This window comes from Accipiter gentilis, chromosome 9 (genome assembly GCF_929443795.1).
Source record: "Accipiter gentilis chromosome 9, bAccGen1.1, whole genome shotgun sequence".
Lineage (NCBI taxonomy): Eukaryota > Metazoa > Chordata > Aves > Accipitriformes > Accipitridae > Astur > Astur gentilis.
Window position 1 is genome coordinate 30,480,513 of NC_064888.1, and position 18,316 is coordinate 30,498,828.

The 18,316-nt window shown below is 42.9% G+C and overlaps 1 protein-coding gene across 1 annotated transcript in view; it reads right to left on the bottom strand.

The window, feature by feature from the left end:
• Positions 1–18,034, bottom strand: part of COL17A1 (collagen type XVII alpha 1 chain) — a 36,992-nt gene extending 18,958 nt beyond the window's left edge. The window contains exons 1-23 of the mRNA XM_049810394.1: positions 17,978–18,034; positions 17,205–17,249; positions 16,309–16,407; positions 14,243–14,377; positions 13,837–13,884; positions 12,859–12,894; positions 11,208–11,255; positions 10,656–10,799; positions 9,555–9,698; positions 8,740–8,811; positions 7,616–7,687; positions 7,195–7,260; positions 5,723–5,887; positions 5,262–5,351; positions 5,082–5,126; positions 4,317–4,466; positions 3,659–3,874; positions 3,006–3,044; positions 1,994–2,020; positions 1,485–1,511; positions 937–999; positions 659–763; positions 92–154 (exon numbers count right to left, since the gene is read on the bottom strand). Of these exons, the coding sequence (XP_049666351.1) occupies positions 92–154; positions 659–763; positions 937–999; positions 1,485–1,511; positions 1,994–2,020; positions 3,006–3,044; positions 3,659–3,874; positions 4,317–4,466; positions 5,082–5,126; positions 5,262–5,351; positions 5,723–5,887; positions 7,195–7,260; positions 7,616–7,687; positions 8,740–8,811; positions 9,555–9,698; positions 10,656–10,799; positions 11,208–11,255; positions 12,859–12,894; positions 13,837–13,884; positions 14,243–14,377; positions 16,309–16,407; positions 17,205–17,249; positions 17,978–18,032 (1,954 nt within the window). The 5' untranslated portion in view covers positions 18,033–18,034. The remainder of the gene's footprint in view (positions 1–91; positions 155–658; positions 764–936; positions 1,000–1,484; positions 1,512–1,993; positions 2,021–3,005; positions 3,045–3,658; positions 3,875–4,316; positions 4,467–5,081; positions 5,127–5,261; positions 5,352–5,722; positions 5,888–7,194; positions 7,261–7,615; positions 7,688–8,739; positions 8,812–9,554; positions 9,699–10,655; positions 10,800–11,207; positions 11,256–12,858; positions 12,895–13,836; positions 13,885–14,242; positions 14,378–16,308; positions 16,408–17,204; positions 17,250–17,977) is intronic.
• Positions 18,035–18,316: the final 282 nt, after the last annotated feature.

Consider the following 18,316-nt stretch of genomic DNA (forward strand, 5'->3'; position numbering starts at 1 on the left):
TGCAGTGCAACACAAGTGAAGCAGGAAGGCTGGAGTTCTCATTTACTCCTAACCAGTCTGCTAGGCTCTCTCTGTCCATCTTCATATTTACCTTTAAGGCCAGCGGAACCTGGAGGACCAGGTGGCCCTGGAGGACCTGGCTCACCAACAACACCTAGAATGCAGAATAAGAGCATGAATAGATACTGTAGAATACAATTGCGATTGCATTTTTCCATTATGCCATCTCCTGTTATTCTTTCTTTGGCAAGTGTCATGAAAAATCTGCTGGTCAGTTCAAACCACCCAAATAAGCATGCATTGTCCAAGAAAAAAATTGCATCTCACTGGGCTTTGGGGTGAGCAAGACAAATCCCCCAGCTTTGGTGACTTGGATAAGAGGGAAGAAGATGACCTTGATACTAAGTGCTTTTGGTTCTGCCACATTGAAACCTGACTGTGAGACCTGGCAAACCAAAACAACACTTGTTTACCCATTTTAAGTTTGACAAAAAAAATCCCTTAGGCCAGGTTTGTCTGTGCTGGGAAATGTCTGAAATGAAATCTGGATTTGATTAATCAAATCAAATTCTATCGCTGACATGTTTTATAAATTGGGACCAAACTCTAGCTTTTGTCCATCTCTGCTTTATGCAAGAATGGGACACTTAGTTCCTACCTCTGTCCCCTTTTTCTCCAAATCCAGGTGGTCCAGGCTCCCCTCGAGGCCCTGGTAGCCCTTCTCGACCTCTTTGTCCCATGGGACCTTCCATGCCAGGATCACCTACAGGAAACAAATGCCTTGTAAAAAAAGGTGTCTTTATGGGAGGCCTTGGGCAAGAGGATCCATGGCTACCTCCATGGGGAAGGCAATGATCACACCAACCTGGTGTCTGTATTCCCATGCCATGTGTCAATCAGTTGTGAGAGACTAACAGCATTGATAGAGATGCTTACCCATGCTGCCTTTCTGTCCTTTTGGTCCTTCTGGTCCTTGGTGCCCATTTGGACCAGGAATGCCTGGAAAGAAAAACACAGCAAATGTTCAAAGCCCTTGTCTGTGTACCATGAAAGAATAACATGCAAATTAGGGGAACCTGAAGCCTAGAGGGATTCATTAGCTCAGGTAAAGAATATATTACTTGGAAGGTGGGCACTTGAACAGGGATCTCTTTAGAAGAACACAATACATGTAAGAGCACAAGAAAGTTGGGCCAAGTACTCATGCAGCTGTGGGACTCTTTCAAAGGTAGACTGGGATCTTCACAACCCCAAATTAGCCATGTTAAACTAAGTGGAAGTCAGGCTGAGGCCTTGCTTGTAACCAAGTCTCTGACCTGTGTCTGTAGCTCCACACTAAGGTATTGATCAAGTGACTTAGTCTATCCTAAATATTGACTCCTTAGATAACCAACTTGAGCTAGGTTTGCAGTGCAAAATCTGTTCTTGCCTACAGTAATGTCACTAAATGTCCTCCCTCAAAGGGGAATTGTACTACTGCCCACCTGGGACACCAGGAAGTCCTCGCTCTCCTGTAGAGAGAAAGAAATAAACAGTCAGTAGGGAATAGGTCTTCCCTGTTTGTCACTTTGGCCAATCCTCACCCCCATAAAAAGGAGTTTATGTTCCTGGCATGTTTACAAGTTCTACCATCTCCAGCAATGCCACGTTGGCCCCCTTGTATTTACGCAATGGACTGAATCATTCATACCACGCAAAATCCTCTGACGCACTCTGTGATTAAAACAGGTAGAGCTTGGCTTCAGGAATGACTTTCATCCAGGTGAAAGAAGTTTCTAGATTCAAAGTGAGATCTGTTACCTCTTCTACTGTGAACTCTAAAATTGTCTTTGCCCAGAAGAAGAGTAAAAATCCCAACCATCACAACAATATCTGAACTACAGAATGCATCAGCTTCTGTATCTAACTTCTGGAGTAACAATAATCCATTTGCTATGCAGGCCCTATGGCAGGCTGCCAATCTACCTGAAAAAGCAGGTAACTCCAGACTCACCTCTGGGACCTTGCATTCCCATGTCGCCTGAGAAAAGAGAAAAAAAAAAGATCAAGAGAGGCCCTGGGGGTATTTCCAATGATTACTCATTCATTTTGTTTTTCTAGTTACTCTCCCACCTTCAATGAAACATGAAGGAGTTTTGGGTGAATAGGGACATTTCATACTTGAATAGTGCAGGATCAGGCTCATCCCACTAGTGGCAAACAGGATCTGGCCTTTCACACTGGCTCAATGCAAGGTTGGGCCTCCTGTATTAGTTCTGCATGGGATTCAGGTCCTCTACAATTTAAGCAGCAAACTAGCTTTACACTCTAGCAGAACTAGTGAAGTGATTGTTCCCCCATACTCAGCACTGGTGAGGCCACACCTCGAATACTGTGTTAGTTTTGGGCCCCCCACCCTGAGAAAAACATTGAGGTGCTGGAGCGTTTCCAAAGAAGGGTAATGAAGTTGGTCATGGGTCTAAAGCACAAGTCTTATGAGGAGTGGCTGAGGGAAGTGGGGTTGTTTAGCCTGCAGAAAAGGAGGCTGAGGTGAGACCTTATCGCTCTCCAACTACCTGAAAGGAGGCTGTAGCGAAGTGGGTGTTGGTCTCTTCTCCCAAGCAGCAAGAAATAGGACAAGAGGAAATGGCCTCAAATTGCAGCAGGGGAGGTTTAGATTGGATATTAGGAAAATTTCTTCTCCAAAAGGGTTGTCAAGCATTGGAACAGGTTGCCCAGGGAAGTGGTTGAGTCACCATCCCTGGAGGTATTTAAAAGATGTGTAGATGTGGCATTGAAGGACCCGGTTTAGTGGTGGACATGGCAGTACTAGGTTAATGGTTGGACTCGATGACCTTAAAGGTTCTTTCCAACCTAAATGATTCTATGATTCTTTTTGTTCAAGTATACACCAGCTTTATCTTTCTTACTGCCAATTGCCCCTTGTAGCAACATCCACCCCAAACTTGTGCATTGCCAGAGCCAAGAAATAGGACAGGGGAAGAGAAGGACTATAATGGCTGTACCTTTCGCACCAGGTTCTCCTCTCTCCCCTCGGAAGTAGCCTGTAACAGGAAGTGAAGGGGCCGTTAGACTGCATTTCACAACAGAATAGCTACTTACTTCATGTACAAGGATCCTTGTATTTGGATTTTGAGGCTGCAGGCAGCACAGGCTATCAAGCACAGCACGGCTTTTTAAGTAGAGTTTCCTCAAATTTGCTTTCTCAAATCCATGAAAATTCTGAGGCTGGGAGAATGTAGGCTCCTCTGTTCTTAACCTACTTCCATCATCTGCTAAACAGAAGTAAGTCATCTTTCCTTTGCTAACAAAAGTAACATGAGAAATAAGTTGTGGGTTCATTTTTCTGTGTAGTTCTTTCAAAATTGAAAACTCACTTGCTACAGCAAACATGATACATCCTGACACAGGATGGCATGTCCACAACTTCCTTTCTTCTCCCTTTTCTGCTGGCTTTAAGGGATGTACCATCAGTGTGAGTTGCAGCACTCTGAGCTCCAGCACAGCCTGTCTTTGAGGACAGGTGAGGGCACCATTTTTGACAGACTTCATTGCACTCTAAAAGTTCTGGTCTTTAGGCCCTTGGGCAAGCAAATCCTCCCACACCCTTTTAAATAATCTGGTCTTATGCAGCATCACAGACATTGACTCTGCTTACCTCGTTCTATTTCCTTGTTCAGTCTGCTCTTCACCATCAACCAGACTGACTCTTCATTTTCATAAGGGAAGGTTGAGGAGGGCGAAATACCATGAAGGAAGTCTACTCTTGAAACATCCTTTTCTATTTTTGAATTCCCTTGGTTAATTGTCAGGAGGCCACCATTGATTTTTTCGAGGTTTTCCACTCGAGATTTCAGCTTTCTCACTTCTTCCGCTGGAAGGTTAAAGTGAAATGCTAGGGAACATGCTGCCACAGATGCATGCCTGAAATATGTACTTCTAATAGCAGGGACAAGGCAACACTGTATCAGATGATAGCTATGGCCACTGAGTTTTGCAGGACTGTTCTTTGTATCTTTTTTCCTAGCAGGGATATCTAGAATTTAAATCTCTTAGTCTCTGAGAAGTAAGACCTCAGATCTCAATAGTTTTATCCTACTCACCCCAAGACTATATAACTCCTCGTCAAAAGTTTGGATCTCTTGTCCATTCTTTCTGTCCATTTGTAATATCTTAGTGGCAGTCACCATCAAGCTGAATATGCTCATCCTCAGTTCTCTGGATTGATACCTCTGGTACTTGGCCTCTTTGCAAGCTTACACCCTCTGTTTGTCTTTCTATCCCATTCAATGTTTTGTTCCTCAGTTATTTCTTACCCAGAGCAATGAGTCCAAAAAGCAGTCCAAGGAGAAGCAACCAGGCCAGAAGCAGACCCAGGAGCCATTTCCACCAGCTACAGCAGGAACCACAGGGACACCAGGATGGTGCTGATCCAATTGCTCCCCCCGCATCACCATTTCGTATTTCTGGAAAAGGGAAGGGTCAGGGTCCTGGTTAATGAAGAGTTCCTTGACTTCAGAGTCAAGAATCTCTTAGAATAAGCACACCAAGGTTTGATCTATTATACAAAGCGCTATGGAAAAAAATCTTTACACCCCACTCTGCATGTGGTGGGGGTAATTCTAGTCCCTGTGGAAGCTGGGAACAGCATTCCTAATGGGAATTCCAACAGGGGCCAACAGTCAGTGCATTTTAAAATAACAGCTGAAAAACGTGATCCCCTTGGGTTCAACTTTTTGTACAGTTTTGAGCCATAAATGACAGCAATAGCCAGCATGATCTGTCTGAGCCCTCTTCTCCCCATAAATCTGTCCTGGTAGCAGGATGCAGCTGTACTGTCAGCTATCTGATTTTCTCCAGCAATAAAAAAATACCCCAAGTGCCCACCCATGCACAATCATATCACTGGTACCAATTTCTCTGGCATGTGGTCTGCTCATTACACACGGAATAGACTCCTAAACATTCCCTCCCTCTGATGTCATTGCAGAGAGATCACTCATGTCACTCAAGAATGATTGCTTTTTTGTATATTGTGCTTTGGTGCTTCTTCCAATGAAAGTCCGAATTGCATCACTTACCTGCATAAGTTGCTTTGTCCCTTGTTGGCACGGACTTCAGTCCTCCTGTTTTAACAGCAGTAAAAGAGGCTTTAGCAGTCTTTTTATGCATAATTAAACTTAGAACGTGGGCTTGAAAGGGGAAGGTAGTAATAGAGGTGGAAGGAGAACTATTGCATTTCCACAGGGAAAAACTCCTACCATTTGTTTCTGATTTTAGGCCAGTATCTGTAGCATAAGAGGAAGAAAACCCCTGCTTCTCTTTCTTCAAGGTGTCTTCTACAAAGGATCCTGAACAGGAACCAAATATAATTAAAAGCATTACACCAGAAGTTCAACCAGGCCTATCTTCTTTCATTGGCAAAAGGCATATTTTTTATTGGGAAGACACGATAGCTCTGCCTGTTTAAACCAGATCTAGTTTTTTGCTTGCAAAGCTCCTGAGCTTTGTGAAATATTCCAAGCCACACTCTGGAGCTTCAAATGTAAAAGCTAGACCTAGATCGCAGCTGGCATGGTTAAAGGCTAACTGCCTGCCAGAGCTTCTTGTTTGGCTCTGAGCTTCGAGTCAGGTGTGGTGTCCTGAACTCTGTACTCCCCCATGATCAGTCTCCATTTCTCTGCCCTCAGCATATCCACATGTCCTGAAGAGAAGAAGTTACCTCCATTAAGCCCAGTGGCAGAGGCACTAAAGACTTTGCCACTGTCCTTTGTCATGATCAAGAGCTCCATCTCCTTCTTTGCTGGGGCATTCTCCTTCTCCAGCAGCAGGAACTTGCAGTCTTTGCGTAGAATGTCATCTCCCTGGGAGCTCAAAACGGTTCCCCCTGGAATATTGGTAAAGGATGGGGAAGAGGAGGAGATGAGTGTGGGCCACTGAGTCGTAACTATAAGCCACAACACTGCTATTCATTAAAATAGGTAGTTCCATTGTGATTGGTGTTGCCACTACTATAAACAGCCAGTAAGGGACACACTGGTTACTGAAGCTAAGAGGAGAGCTGTGCATGCCATTAGATTTCTTTAGAAATGTGTATTTCACTAGCAGGGGAGCAACTGCTACCAGAAATAGCATCTGGAATTCAATCACATACAGAAATTACTTGCTCAATGACTTCTTCACTTCTCAAACACACTTAGTATAGAATCATAGAAACTCAGTCTGAGAGAGACAGTCAAGGGTCATCAGAGCCAGCACAGCTCAAGCTGAGGAGCACCTTTAGCAGATCTACTCTGTAAAGCACAAAGCACACCATATCCTTGGGAGCCAGGCACGGTTATGATGCATTGAACTGTAGCTTACTGAGGTTTGGCACAGATCAAACAAGGCTCAAAAACATTGGTGTGGTCACCTTTCTGCCATTAGGTAGTATCATGTACGCCTGGAATGGTGTACAAACTTGAATTTGCACACAAATTGACAAAACATTGAAAATCAAGATAACCAGAATGGTATTAATCCATTACTCTAACACAAACCTGGAGCAAACCTGTATTAGAAATGTTATCATAACTTCTGTGGTTTTTACATCTATTTTTAAGCCTCATCTTTGGGAGTCCTTGGATTAGAAAAGAAACTTGGCTTCCCTTACACAAAAAATAAAAGACTAATTTATAGCTCTCAGAGCTGCAGAAAAAAGCTGGAAAAGATGAATCCCAACCATTCAAGGATAAAAGGCCAGTAGAAAGACCTCAACTTTTCTCATTAAAAAGAATAAATCTGATCATGTATAAGTTAATTCCTTGAGTTTTGAGTGGTTGAGGCTAGTACTACTACAAAACAATGTTTAAGAGAAACCTTGCAAATGTTTTGGTTTCAAGTGAAGCAAAATTTCATATATGTGATCTTCTATCCAGTTACCTGCCTGTTGAGCAGAAATAGCTGCAATTAAATCATTCAAGTTACCACAGAGTGGGGGAGATCTGAATCAGACCAGCTCATTTGTTCATTCTTAGCTTCTGGCTCATTTGCTTTCTTTTCAGAAAGGTACTGGTAGAAGACTTGGCTAGTGATAAGTCATGCTCCTGAGGAGCCAGGTGTTAGTGTCACTCAGCTGGCTGAGTATCTAACTTGTTTTTATCATGATATGCTTGTACAAGACCATGCCTGAACATCTATGAATGACACACTCACCTGCTGAGGCAGACACACCAGTACTTGCCATGGTGTTACTCTGAGAAGTGTTCTTCATCCCATATGCTGCAATGAAGAAATTTGAGAATGAAAGAGACTAAGGATAACAAGGTATCTACACACACGAACCTTGGGCTGCACACCATTTCAAAAATCTTCTCTTATTCAGGACAACTCAAACAAGCAAGGGCTTCCCCAGCAAGCAACTCTCTAGTGCTTCCATAGGTAATGGGAGCTGTTCCTGCACATGCAAAGCAGAGGAAATGTTCCTCAACATCCCCTCATACCACACTGCTTCACAGAAGATGGTAATGAAGGACCCTCTCTCAATATGAACTTTCTAGTCACTATAGAAAAGGTGGGAGAAGGCAGCACACATTGGTGGCCCTCACACTTTCTCTAGGCTTAAATTGCTGCTGACCTGCGGAGGCTGCAGTAGCATTCTGGGTCAGGGTTGAAGAGCTTGGAGACAGGTTGTTTTGAACTCCAAACACTGCAAAGAAAAACATTGCAATGGGCATTATAAAAGTCCTGCAGTGCAGGTGGTATTCTGGCTAAAACCAAAACAAAACCAATGACAATAATGATGACTTCTCCCAAGAAATTTTGCCAGCTAGCTGGAGGCATCACAGGCCTAAGCATTTCTTTTCAAAGATCTTCTTTACAAACTGTCATTTCCTTAGATCATTTTGCTGTATAATTTATTGTTGGCCCAGGACAATAATGCTGACCATTTAAAAACATTATCTCAAGCTAAATTGCAAGGCCATTCGCATGGCTGCATGGATATTTCTGCAGGCTGCATGGATATTTCTGCAGGCAGGGCACTTGGGGAAAAAAGCTAAATTCAGAAAACTGGTTTGGACTGACTACAGGAACTTTAAAGCGATAACTGCACACAGTGTGTGTCAAAGTATTGTCCAAAGAGAAGCAAACGGCTTGGAAGCTGGCACCTTTGGCACCAGATCAGTGTGGCAATATTAGTGCAGTGTACACACTGCTCTCATACACCCTGCTCTCTTTGTAGGCACAGACAGAGACCCTGCATGATGGCACTGTGCTGTGTAGCCATAGTGTGTGTGACTGAAAGGAAGAGAAGTGGTTTAGTGACATTGAAGAGAGTCTGACAGAAGCCATAAGCCAGGTGAAGCAATGGGAAATTACATGGAAAACTGACAGAGGAGCAGTGGGCCTTTATGGATTAGGACACATAAATTTATTTTTTAAGGCATTACCCTGAGTTGTTCTAGGCAACAAACAGGCTGGCCTAACAGGTGTCTTTCAAAAGACAAGTTATTCTCCTTGGAAAATCTCTTGTTTTCCCTGCCTCCCAGACAAAAATAGTCAGGACCTGACACCAGCTATACAGGGCCGGCTCAGAATAAACCCACTGTAACCAAAAAATAACTGGGATGTGCAGAGAAGCTGCTGACACTGAGATGATGAACAGAAGTGAAACTGTGTGATATAGTATTATTTCATGGTACATGTCTGCCAGGACTGTGGTGCTGTGAAAGTGTGAAGGGAAGAAGAGAAAAATCTGACCTGTAGAGGAAGTGCTCAGGCCTGCGTTCAGAGTATGATTGCTGGGAGCCAGGTTATTTGGAACACCAAAAACTGCAAAAAAAGGAAGTGAATTGTTATTACTTCTCTGGAATCAGAAATCCAGCACCCAAAGGTCGGTGGCACAGTCACAGAAATTAAGAGTCAGCGTCACTTGGAAATGCAGTTAGTGATAATGCACAATAATGGCACAGAGGAAAAATCTTGAAAATTGTGACACCAAACCACTCTTTTACTGAACTGACAAAGGGGAGAAAATCCTACACCAGACAATTTGCAATCATGAGGCAGTTTGAGAAAGCAAAGCTTTTAATAGTATGCTACCATAAAGCTTTTTCTGCAAGTGGGAAATGCAACATCCCTGGTATTTAGAAGTGGGCCTTAAAAGGTATAAGCACACTCAGCACTTACTGATTACATCTTCAGTGTATGAGGACTAAAGGGTGAGGCCCACTTGTTCTTATAATGGGCCAGGATAATCCAATGTTAACTAGAGTCTAAAACTAGTTTTGATAGGGAATATGAGCCTGACCTCATTGATAAAGCTATCATCAAAATGTAGCGACAGATCAGGCAGTCAGGACAATAGATCCTCACAAATAAGGATTTTCAAATACAGTCAGTGTAGAAGCAGAGAGCACCAAGATACAGAAAACTAGAGAAAATTCAAGCATAACCCCTGCCATCTTGATTCTTCCATCATTTTAGTTCTTGCTGTACAAAAAAAAAGCACTGCTGTTGACCTAGTTTCAGTATGGAGTTACATCCTTCAAGCCTGGGCGGTCCAGGAGGCATACCTGATCCTGTAGAGTGAGACATAGCATTGATCAAGGAAGAGCTGTTATGGTATCCACCAAGGGAAGACCCAGCAGGCAGAGTGGAGGACCACATGTATGAAGGGAGGGCAGTATTCAGTACGGTTGTATCATATGTCCCCGACACTGTAAAAAAACCAAACAGAAGTTGTTTTCAATGAGACCGGGCTTGTGGCTCAGCATGTGTTGCAGGTTTACACGGCAAACAACTTCATCTGCCTTAAATTTCAGTTACCCTTGTGGAGTCAACACAATGACTCCAGGTTAACATGGTATAACTGATCTCAAATGTCAGCTGATTACAGCCCACCTGAATTTTAACGAATGCAATAAAGATTGACTCGATAGTGTGACCATTCACAAAACACCTTGAAGAGATTTTGTTGCTTGTAGGTGCTATGATACCAGGATAAAACTCTTTGGTCTGCCATTCTGTAATAAATCATCCTGGGCCATGGGATGTATGACTTCTGCTTCCCACATGTAGCTCTGATTGGTTCACTAGTGTATTGGACTAAAATTCCCAGTTTTAGACAGGATTTGAGCCACGCACAAGAAAAGAGGTATTGCTTGCAGTAGAGTGAATGCAAATACCACTATCTCAAGCACTCTGGTGAGTCTTATAAATAATAAAAGCTCGTTATAGTATTTTAAGTACCACTTCCATTATTATCAAGTCCTAGTGATCTCTGAATCATGTGGTATGGCCAATAAATCACTGACCCAAATGTTGTCTTCAGTGCTATCTCCATCTTGCTTGGAGATAAGATCAAATCACCCTAAGACGTATTTGCTTAGAGCTCTTGTCTCTGCCAGAAACACCTCTGAATTAAAGCTGGTCGCAGCAGGAACTGGCTTGTTTTTATGGAAATTAGACAAGTCACTAGAAAGCTACCCAAGATACCTCTTGTTAGTGCAACATCTGGACAGCCCTCCAGCATCCTGACCCTTTTTCTGTATTTCCACCACTGTCTGGGACAGAGACCATGTATTCTTACTTGGAGGTTCTTAGCAACTGGGTATTTTTATGGCAAATAATGTTTGGAATGGCTCCAGCACTGCTAACCATTCTCTGCCAAATACCTGACTGAGAGCTCTCAGTAACCATCTTTGTCTCCACCACAGCTTTTTTCGGTATCGGGAGCGTACTTGATGGTGATCGAGTAGGGCTGCAGCTGGCTGATCGACTTCCTTTCAGCAAACGTTTCACATCATCCAGCTCTGTCCCTGAAAGGAAAAGCAAGTGTCCAGACTCACCCAAAAGCCATTGTTTCATTGATCTGTAATCTTGCCCTGGCTAAACCATTCAGTGGAATTTACCTGTGAGTGTCTATGAAGTTGTACTTTCTCTGGGGGTGCCTTCTGGGGCTGCCACTTACTTAATAACAAAGCTTCAGGGCCTCATTTCTGGGACTAAGTACAACTACATCCTTGCAAGACCACCATCTAACCCACAGCATGCTTCCTTGTTCAGAAGGGGAAGACAAATGAACGTTCTTAACAGGAAAAAAAGAATGACATGCTGCTATCTGTCATCATGAAGATTGGGTCCCAGAGACACTGCAGACATACCCTGAGCAGCAACACCCTCTATCTTATAACTGATCCCCCTGGAATAAAAGCCATGGCACTTACATCTGCCAGAGGGAGATGCACTCTGCAGTCGTACTCGTATTTCACTCTCTGGGAAGAGAAAAAGCAGATTGTGAATATGGCGTGAGATGCATTTGTGTCCTGAGCCAGAAGTGAATCTTTAGGCTGAAGTGAATTCCTTCCTTCTTGCTATGTTCCATCTTGCTGCCTTGCTGCTTGATCTGAGCAGCACTCATGGCCCATGTGAATTGGTTGTAAATTGGTTTAGGTGACTTTTTGTTTTGGGGTCACATTTTACTACTTTTAATTCCAGAGAGCTATATTTTACTCATTGAGGGCCTCTGTTGAAGCCAATAGCATTGTTACTGCCAGACATACAGAAGGCCTAATTATGCAGTCCTCAATCAAATTGATATTCCCCCTCATCACAATTATTATTATTATAGTCCTTCTGGACAAAAACATAGAGAGCCAAAAGAAGCTTACTAAATACACAAATTCCCTACCACTTCTTGGGTAAAATTCACACTGTCATCTCTACAATGGGCTGTACAATTTAGTTTCTTACAACCTGCTGACTTCTCTTTTGGTTCACTGAATGTAACCAAGCCAGTTTTAAGCAAACATTCTCACCAGGTACTCGATTTTATTACTGACTTTTACTGTCCAGCACAAGAGACTATAGAGTTAAAGTGATTTGGGTGGGGCAAGCCTTTAACCTTGCTACCCACAAGCAAACTGGCCAGCCAGGACATGTGATACATGCTTCTCAAGATGAAATCTGACAGTGCATGCACTATAAAAGAAACACTAGCTTTGGCATTCATGTGGAGAAGCTGATGGATTAGAATTATTTTCTGAAGTAATACAAGAAGCTGGAGCTGATTCTCTGGTGTCTGTTTTATTATGTATGGCCTAGTTCTGCTGGGGGCTCAGGTGTGTACTGTGCTAGAGGAGACTGTGAAGATCTGAGGTAGAATAATTGGTAACTGTGACATTCTCCAGGAGGAGTGTGCAAGAGCGCACTTTGATTTATATCCACTGCTAAAATTAACTCGGATAAAGTGACATTATAGTTTCCTCTTCAAGCAGCTGGGAACAGATATTACACTCTTACAAGCAATATAATCCTTCTTTCCCCAACGCTGTTAATAAATTATTAGAAGAGCTGAATGATTTAAACAATGCAGAGCTTTACAGTGAGCTGGCTAAACAGACCACAGCAAGTCCATAATTTCCTCACCATCTCCTTACTACCAGCATGAGATCATTTCAGGGTATGGCCTTATGGTTTGTAAGATAGATCGCAGTAAGAGGAACATGAATACAATTACTGTAAATATGTCAGAGGCAGATCACAGAGCATGGATTAACTGAGTTTATGGTAGCGAACAGACAAAATGGAAGACTATCTGTTATGCTCCCAGATGTCCAGGTCCTCAAGTAGATCCTCCTTTCTAACACAGTCCAAACCACCACGACCCTGTCTAGGATCAATTTTTACACCGAGCTTGTTTAAGCAATTGCTTACAGTTAAATGGTTCACATTAAGCAGTGGTGTAAATCCACATACCTCATCTGACTGATCTACACTTAAACTGGTTGATTCCAGCTAAGAAATAGGTCCATTTAACACACCCTGAATCATACTGAATAAAACAAAGGAGGCTTCTAAAAGAACAGTATCACTCACCTCGACTTTGGCTTCTCCCTCTTGTGGAGGCAGATGCTGTGAACAGCAATGAGAGAAAAGCAGTATTAGGCTTTACTGCCTGTGACATCTTTGAAAATGAACACACGGATCTTGCTCAGAGTGCTCAGATTCAGACAATAACCTTTAGTTGGGGCACAACTGGGGAAATTGAACACTTGGAGTTTTCACCAGGCCCCCTTTAGACCGTAAGGTATCTTAAAGAGTCAGTAGCACCTTTAGCATTTCTGGACCAACTGCTGTTTCTTTTTGGACACATAAATGTTGTTCATAGATGGTGATCTCCCATTTCAATAGGCCAAAAGGCAGCTAATAGGCCTGTTTACCCCACCAACCAAAGTTGGGCACTGCGAAACCCTGCCTCCTCTCTGAGCCAGAAAGATGGCCTGATCATACTGTTTCACTATCTGCACTGAGTAAAATTGGCAGCTCAGAGTTTGGACAGGCAAGCTCATACCTGCTGACAATGTTCAGTGTAAATATATCACTTGATAGCCAGTTCAGCTTTCCATATAAACCTGTTGAAGCCTAGAAAAGAGGTACTGGAAAAGTTTATCCAGCAATGGCTCAAAATCCTAAGAGCTTTGGCTTTCTTGCTTGGAGCTGTTCTCCCAGCTATGCGGGTGGGGGGCAGGGAGAAATGTTATGAAGCATCCCATGTCTATGTTCTCCTGTCCATGTCCCATGCCATATGGGGAGCATCACAAAAGCAGTTGAGGGTAGCAGATATACAGTATGCACCCTCTGTTTGAATATGTATCAACTAGAGACCCTGCTGTCAGCTGTTAATGTAAATCCCAAATAACTCTTCCAAAGTCATGGAGTGGAGCTGCACTGGCTGCCCAATACATAGTCAGCATAAGTAGAGCAAGACACAGCAATGTGCAAAAAGCTACGGTAGCCACCAACTCACATGACCTTGCCATAATGTTCCGAGGAAGAGCTCTAAAAAGAACTTACCAAACTCTTTTCTGGGAAACTCAGGAGAAGAGTTGGCACTGGAGCTTCCTGCAAAGAACAGAAAGGTGTTCATTAATACTTTGTACAAAATCATTAAAAGCTTTCAGAATATGTCTTCCTGGTAACTGTCTAATCCCAGTGGGCAACAAATATTTCCATTTAAAAAACAGAGCTATTTAGAATTACATGAAGGAGCTTCTAATGTCTTTCAACAAAAATATGCCATAACTCCTTTTAGGAATGAGCACTATTATAAATAGGAGTTAAACGTTAAAATGCGTCCCCAATGGCTTATTTCCTAGGAAAACCACAATGGGATTCCTGTGCTGTTTGGGACAATTCTGCATTAATGTGACCTCAGAGTGCACTACATATTGCCTCCTTTCTATGTCATATTCTGTGATACCTTCATATGTTGCATGGCGGTTGACATAGGTTTTTCTTTCAAATGTTGAGCCAGGTGATTTGGTGAGAGTAGAGCTGGGAGACTGGGTTTGTCTGTAGCCAGAGGATGATGATGAATTCAACCTACCACTTCCACCTATAGGTAAAACAAAACGCCCTCAGCAAATTGAAGATATGCCCTGGATGTACACCCTGGGTGCTTTATATTACTGTCTTCTGAGCTGGACAAATTTGCATTGGTACCTCACAATTAGAGATGGGCAAGAACCACATTTGGGTCTAACTCTGACTGTCCTCAGCATTCAGTGTAGAGAGGAGTATTGGTTATCTTTGTGGTTTCAAAACAAATCTTGTCAATTATATATATGACAGCAGGTTTTGGCCTAGGGGGATGAATGACCCATCTCCCTTGAGCAGGAATACATCTGGCTCTGGATGGTGCTGGGTTTTGGTTTGGATACAATTTGGATAAATTCAAGTGTTATATGGCATAGGCCACAAAAAACAGGAGGTGATTGTTAAGCCAAACTCAAAGTGCTAAAGGATACAGGAAGCAAAGATGAGTCTGCTTCCCTTCCAAAGCAGCTATCCACACTCTCACTTAGTCATGCCTTTGCCAGTCCATTTTCTAGAGAAGGTGTGCATCAGGACCAAGACAGCCTGGAGGTTATTAGTGGCTGTTATATTTAGACAGAGGAAAGAATTTTCCTTCCTAATTCACATCAGTGCTGTGGAGAATGTGTTCATACTCTTATATGAAATCTAATGCTTATATGAAATCTAATGCTGGAGCATCATCAGAATGCAGCAAAAAGGGAACCCTGTGGCAAAGTGCAACGTTTATCATGCTGATCAGCAGGATCAGACTGGCTATTGTTTACCCATCTGCAAAAAGAGCATGCCCTTGTGATCTCAGTAGAGTGTTTCCTTGCCAACTTTCCCCTCTACAAGGACCTGTTTTGTTCGGTAACTTTTCCATTTAATTCAGCAGAAAGAACTACTGTGACAAGTAGACCTCCGTTGGAAGCATTTTGCAAGGAGAGTGGGAAAGCAGAGATTAGAAAATGCTCTGTGAAACTTCAAGAACTCATTATCTCTGAAGTTCAGATACTTTTCTCTTCCTTCACACACTGAAAAGAAATAATGAGGAAGATGACAATCCTGCAGAGTTGTCTGAGTTTGCAGGGCTGGGTTCAGTTCTCAGACTGGTGCCAGTCCAGACAATTAGACTGACATCTTCACTGGAGTTACTTCACATCTGCCCTGAAGCAAAGTGATTCCAACTCTGGCCTTTAATTGGTATGGAGGTGTCTGTAAGATCTATTGGGTATGGCTAATTCTCCTGTTGAGCTTCCAAACTGCGCTTCACTCTATTTGGTTTGTTAGCTCTTTTGGAGCATGGAGAATGTTTTCTGCAAGCATAGTTATGCAGTCTGTCCCACTGGGGACAGAGAGACAGGTGTGCCAGAAACCTGCTTAGGAAGCTTATTCTTCAGGAACCTTTGCTATGACAATCTAACAGCTGGACAAAGAATGCTGTTAGAGAAGAACCCTGTTTTTATGGAGTAGACAGCACATACTGATTTAGCACATCCAGAAAATCTGGCAGACTCTTCAAAGTGCTAAAGCCACGAACGGACACACACAAGAAAATATTTTCTAGGAAATTCTTTAATAGTAATCTATGTTCAGCAAGATCACAAAAAGATTAATCAAAACTGTCTTTTGAACAAAAATGGTCAGAAAGACTGTGATTTGGAAATCCTGAAAGAAGGGAAATTTGGTTTCCGAATGACTTCTTAACAACAGTGGGAATGGCATTTTTTGTTGTTTTTCTCCTGAAATCAAGTTTTCCCTGTGGAAAATGAGAATTTTGCCATTTACTCACCCATCCTCACACCAAACTTTAGAGAAGTAATAGCTTTGCTTTGAGTATTTCCCACTTCTACTTTCATAAACCCTGTTTTCCTTGCCTCTGGAAGGCCTTCCCTGCCCTGAATCTCTCCTCAGACCATTTATGCTGCCTTGCTGTCTGTTTGCTCACTGTGCAATGTCTTCATTCCTTACTTGAAGTTACATAGCTGCTGCCATGGGTGTAAGACCTCTTTTCCACTCCGCTCCCGCCAGTGTGGGATGATGTTTTGAGCCCACTGCTGCTCCCTCCTTCTGGAAGAGATGAGCACAAAATGAGACATTCTCTCAGGGTAAAAGATGAGAAGAGTAAGGACACTGCAGGACTGTCCTCACACTCAATTACAAGTATAGCTTCACATCTGGTCAGATATCAGAATTGCAGGGAAGCGTCTTGGCAGAGCAGATAGCACTCACACTGCAGACCCAGAAGGTTTGTATTCCAGTTTTGCTCCATACATAGACTGAAGGATACTCCTGTTAACCCTCATCAGAAATGAGATGATAGTGCAATTCCTTTCCAACGCAGTGCAGCAAGGTAATCAAGAGTATGGTGGTATAAAGAGCATGAAGAATTCTTCCCTACTTGGTACTTGTACTTCCCTACAGAGGTAGAAATCACCTGTGATGTCTAATATTACCCAAAAAGATTCACTTGCTGTTGTCAGCTGGGTAAGATGAGAGGAGAATACACTCCTGCCCCAGCAGTGGAGGCTGCAGACCCATCGCTTTTGACCCTTGTCCCCAAGAGACAGTCACCACTGGAGGCCCTACATCTGGGCTTAAGCCCTTGGGAAGTCTGGTCTACCAGTCTTAGTGGACTGTGAGGCTTTGTTTCTGACAATACCCAGACAAATCCCCACATACTGCTCCTTCTCTCCAGTAACAGGTATTTTGGGAGAGGCATTTCTGAAAATAGCCTCTCTTTGGGTGCAAGTCTTTCTGCACCGAGACCTGCTGCACCGAGTGATTTATGGAAATAATGCAGTTCAATAGCATGGAGGGGCACAGAACACTGAGCAGAAGTAATGTAATGACTGACAATTACTTACTGGGTGGTAAGGACGTCAGTCTTGTGGTTACAGTCTCTGTAATAACTGAGGAAAGAAAAGGGTGCAGAAGTAATGGCATGTTAATATAGCCAAACAAGATCAATATTCTACTTAATTTCCATGGAAGAGCATGACTCATTCAAAGAAGGTTGACTTATTTAAAGAAAAGTCCCTTAAGACCACACTGCCTAGGGGCTGCAGTCTCATTAGCACATAATGCTGTCTGTATGCAGGCCTTTCTAACTCTACAGTAACTAAGAACATCACTGCCATGAAAGACTTTTTTTCCTTACAAGATCCTTGTAAAACATGGAAGTATTATTATTTCTGGGCACTTCTAAACCACAGCCATTGCTGTAACAGCAAAGCCCATGGTCAGACCCCTTACTAGCTTCCTACTGCTAATTCCCATAATGCCAGCAGGAAACCTATCCTCTGTTTTACACGCAGCCAAAAAAGATATCTAAAGACCATTTTCTAGGCCACACAGGGCATTGATATCAGAGGTAGTAGGAGAATCCAAATGTCTGCACTACTGGCTAGACATGTTACCACAGGGCAGTCATCTGTGGTTAAACAATCAGGTCATGCTACATGTCTCTAAATGTCTGATCTTGGCCCATTCTATTCCTTATTCTGACTTCAACAGAGAGACCAGGGACAGGTGCAGAATTTAGTTCTGGACCTCTGGTCAGCCTTCAATGCCTTAAAAAACTGCACATCCGCTTCTGGGATTTCTGATGTGTAACAAAAATTAAAAATGTTCTCCTTACGTCTTTCAGTAACTTCTGATCCATCTTGCCTCGTTTTCTTTGTTACAGAATCCATACCATTGCCACCTGCAGGGAAAACAGAGAGACTGCACTCAGAGCTCTGTGAACAGTAGGAAATGACAACAGCTCCCCACAAGTCCAACCACTTTTTTCCCTTCAGCTGGGGACTAGACTGCCTGGAAGACATCTATGCCAGGAAGTTTACAGTGCCTTTCCAGAGCCATGTGAGTATTACTAATAGACCAGCACCACTTGCCTACAAAATTGGATGCTGCACAATGCAGCAGAGCTGAAACAGCAGTACGGGTTCTAAAGCCAACAGGTGAGATAGGGGCAATT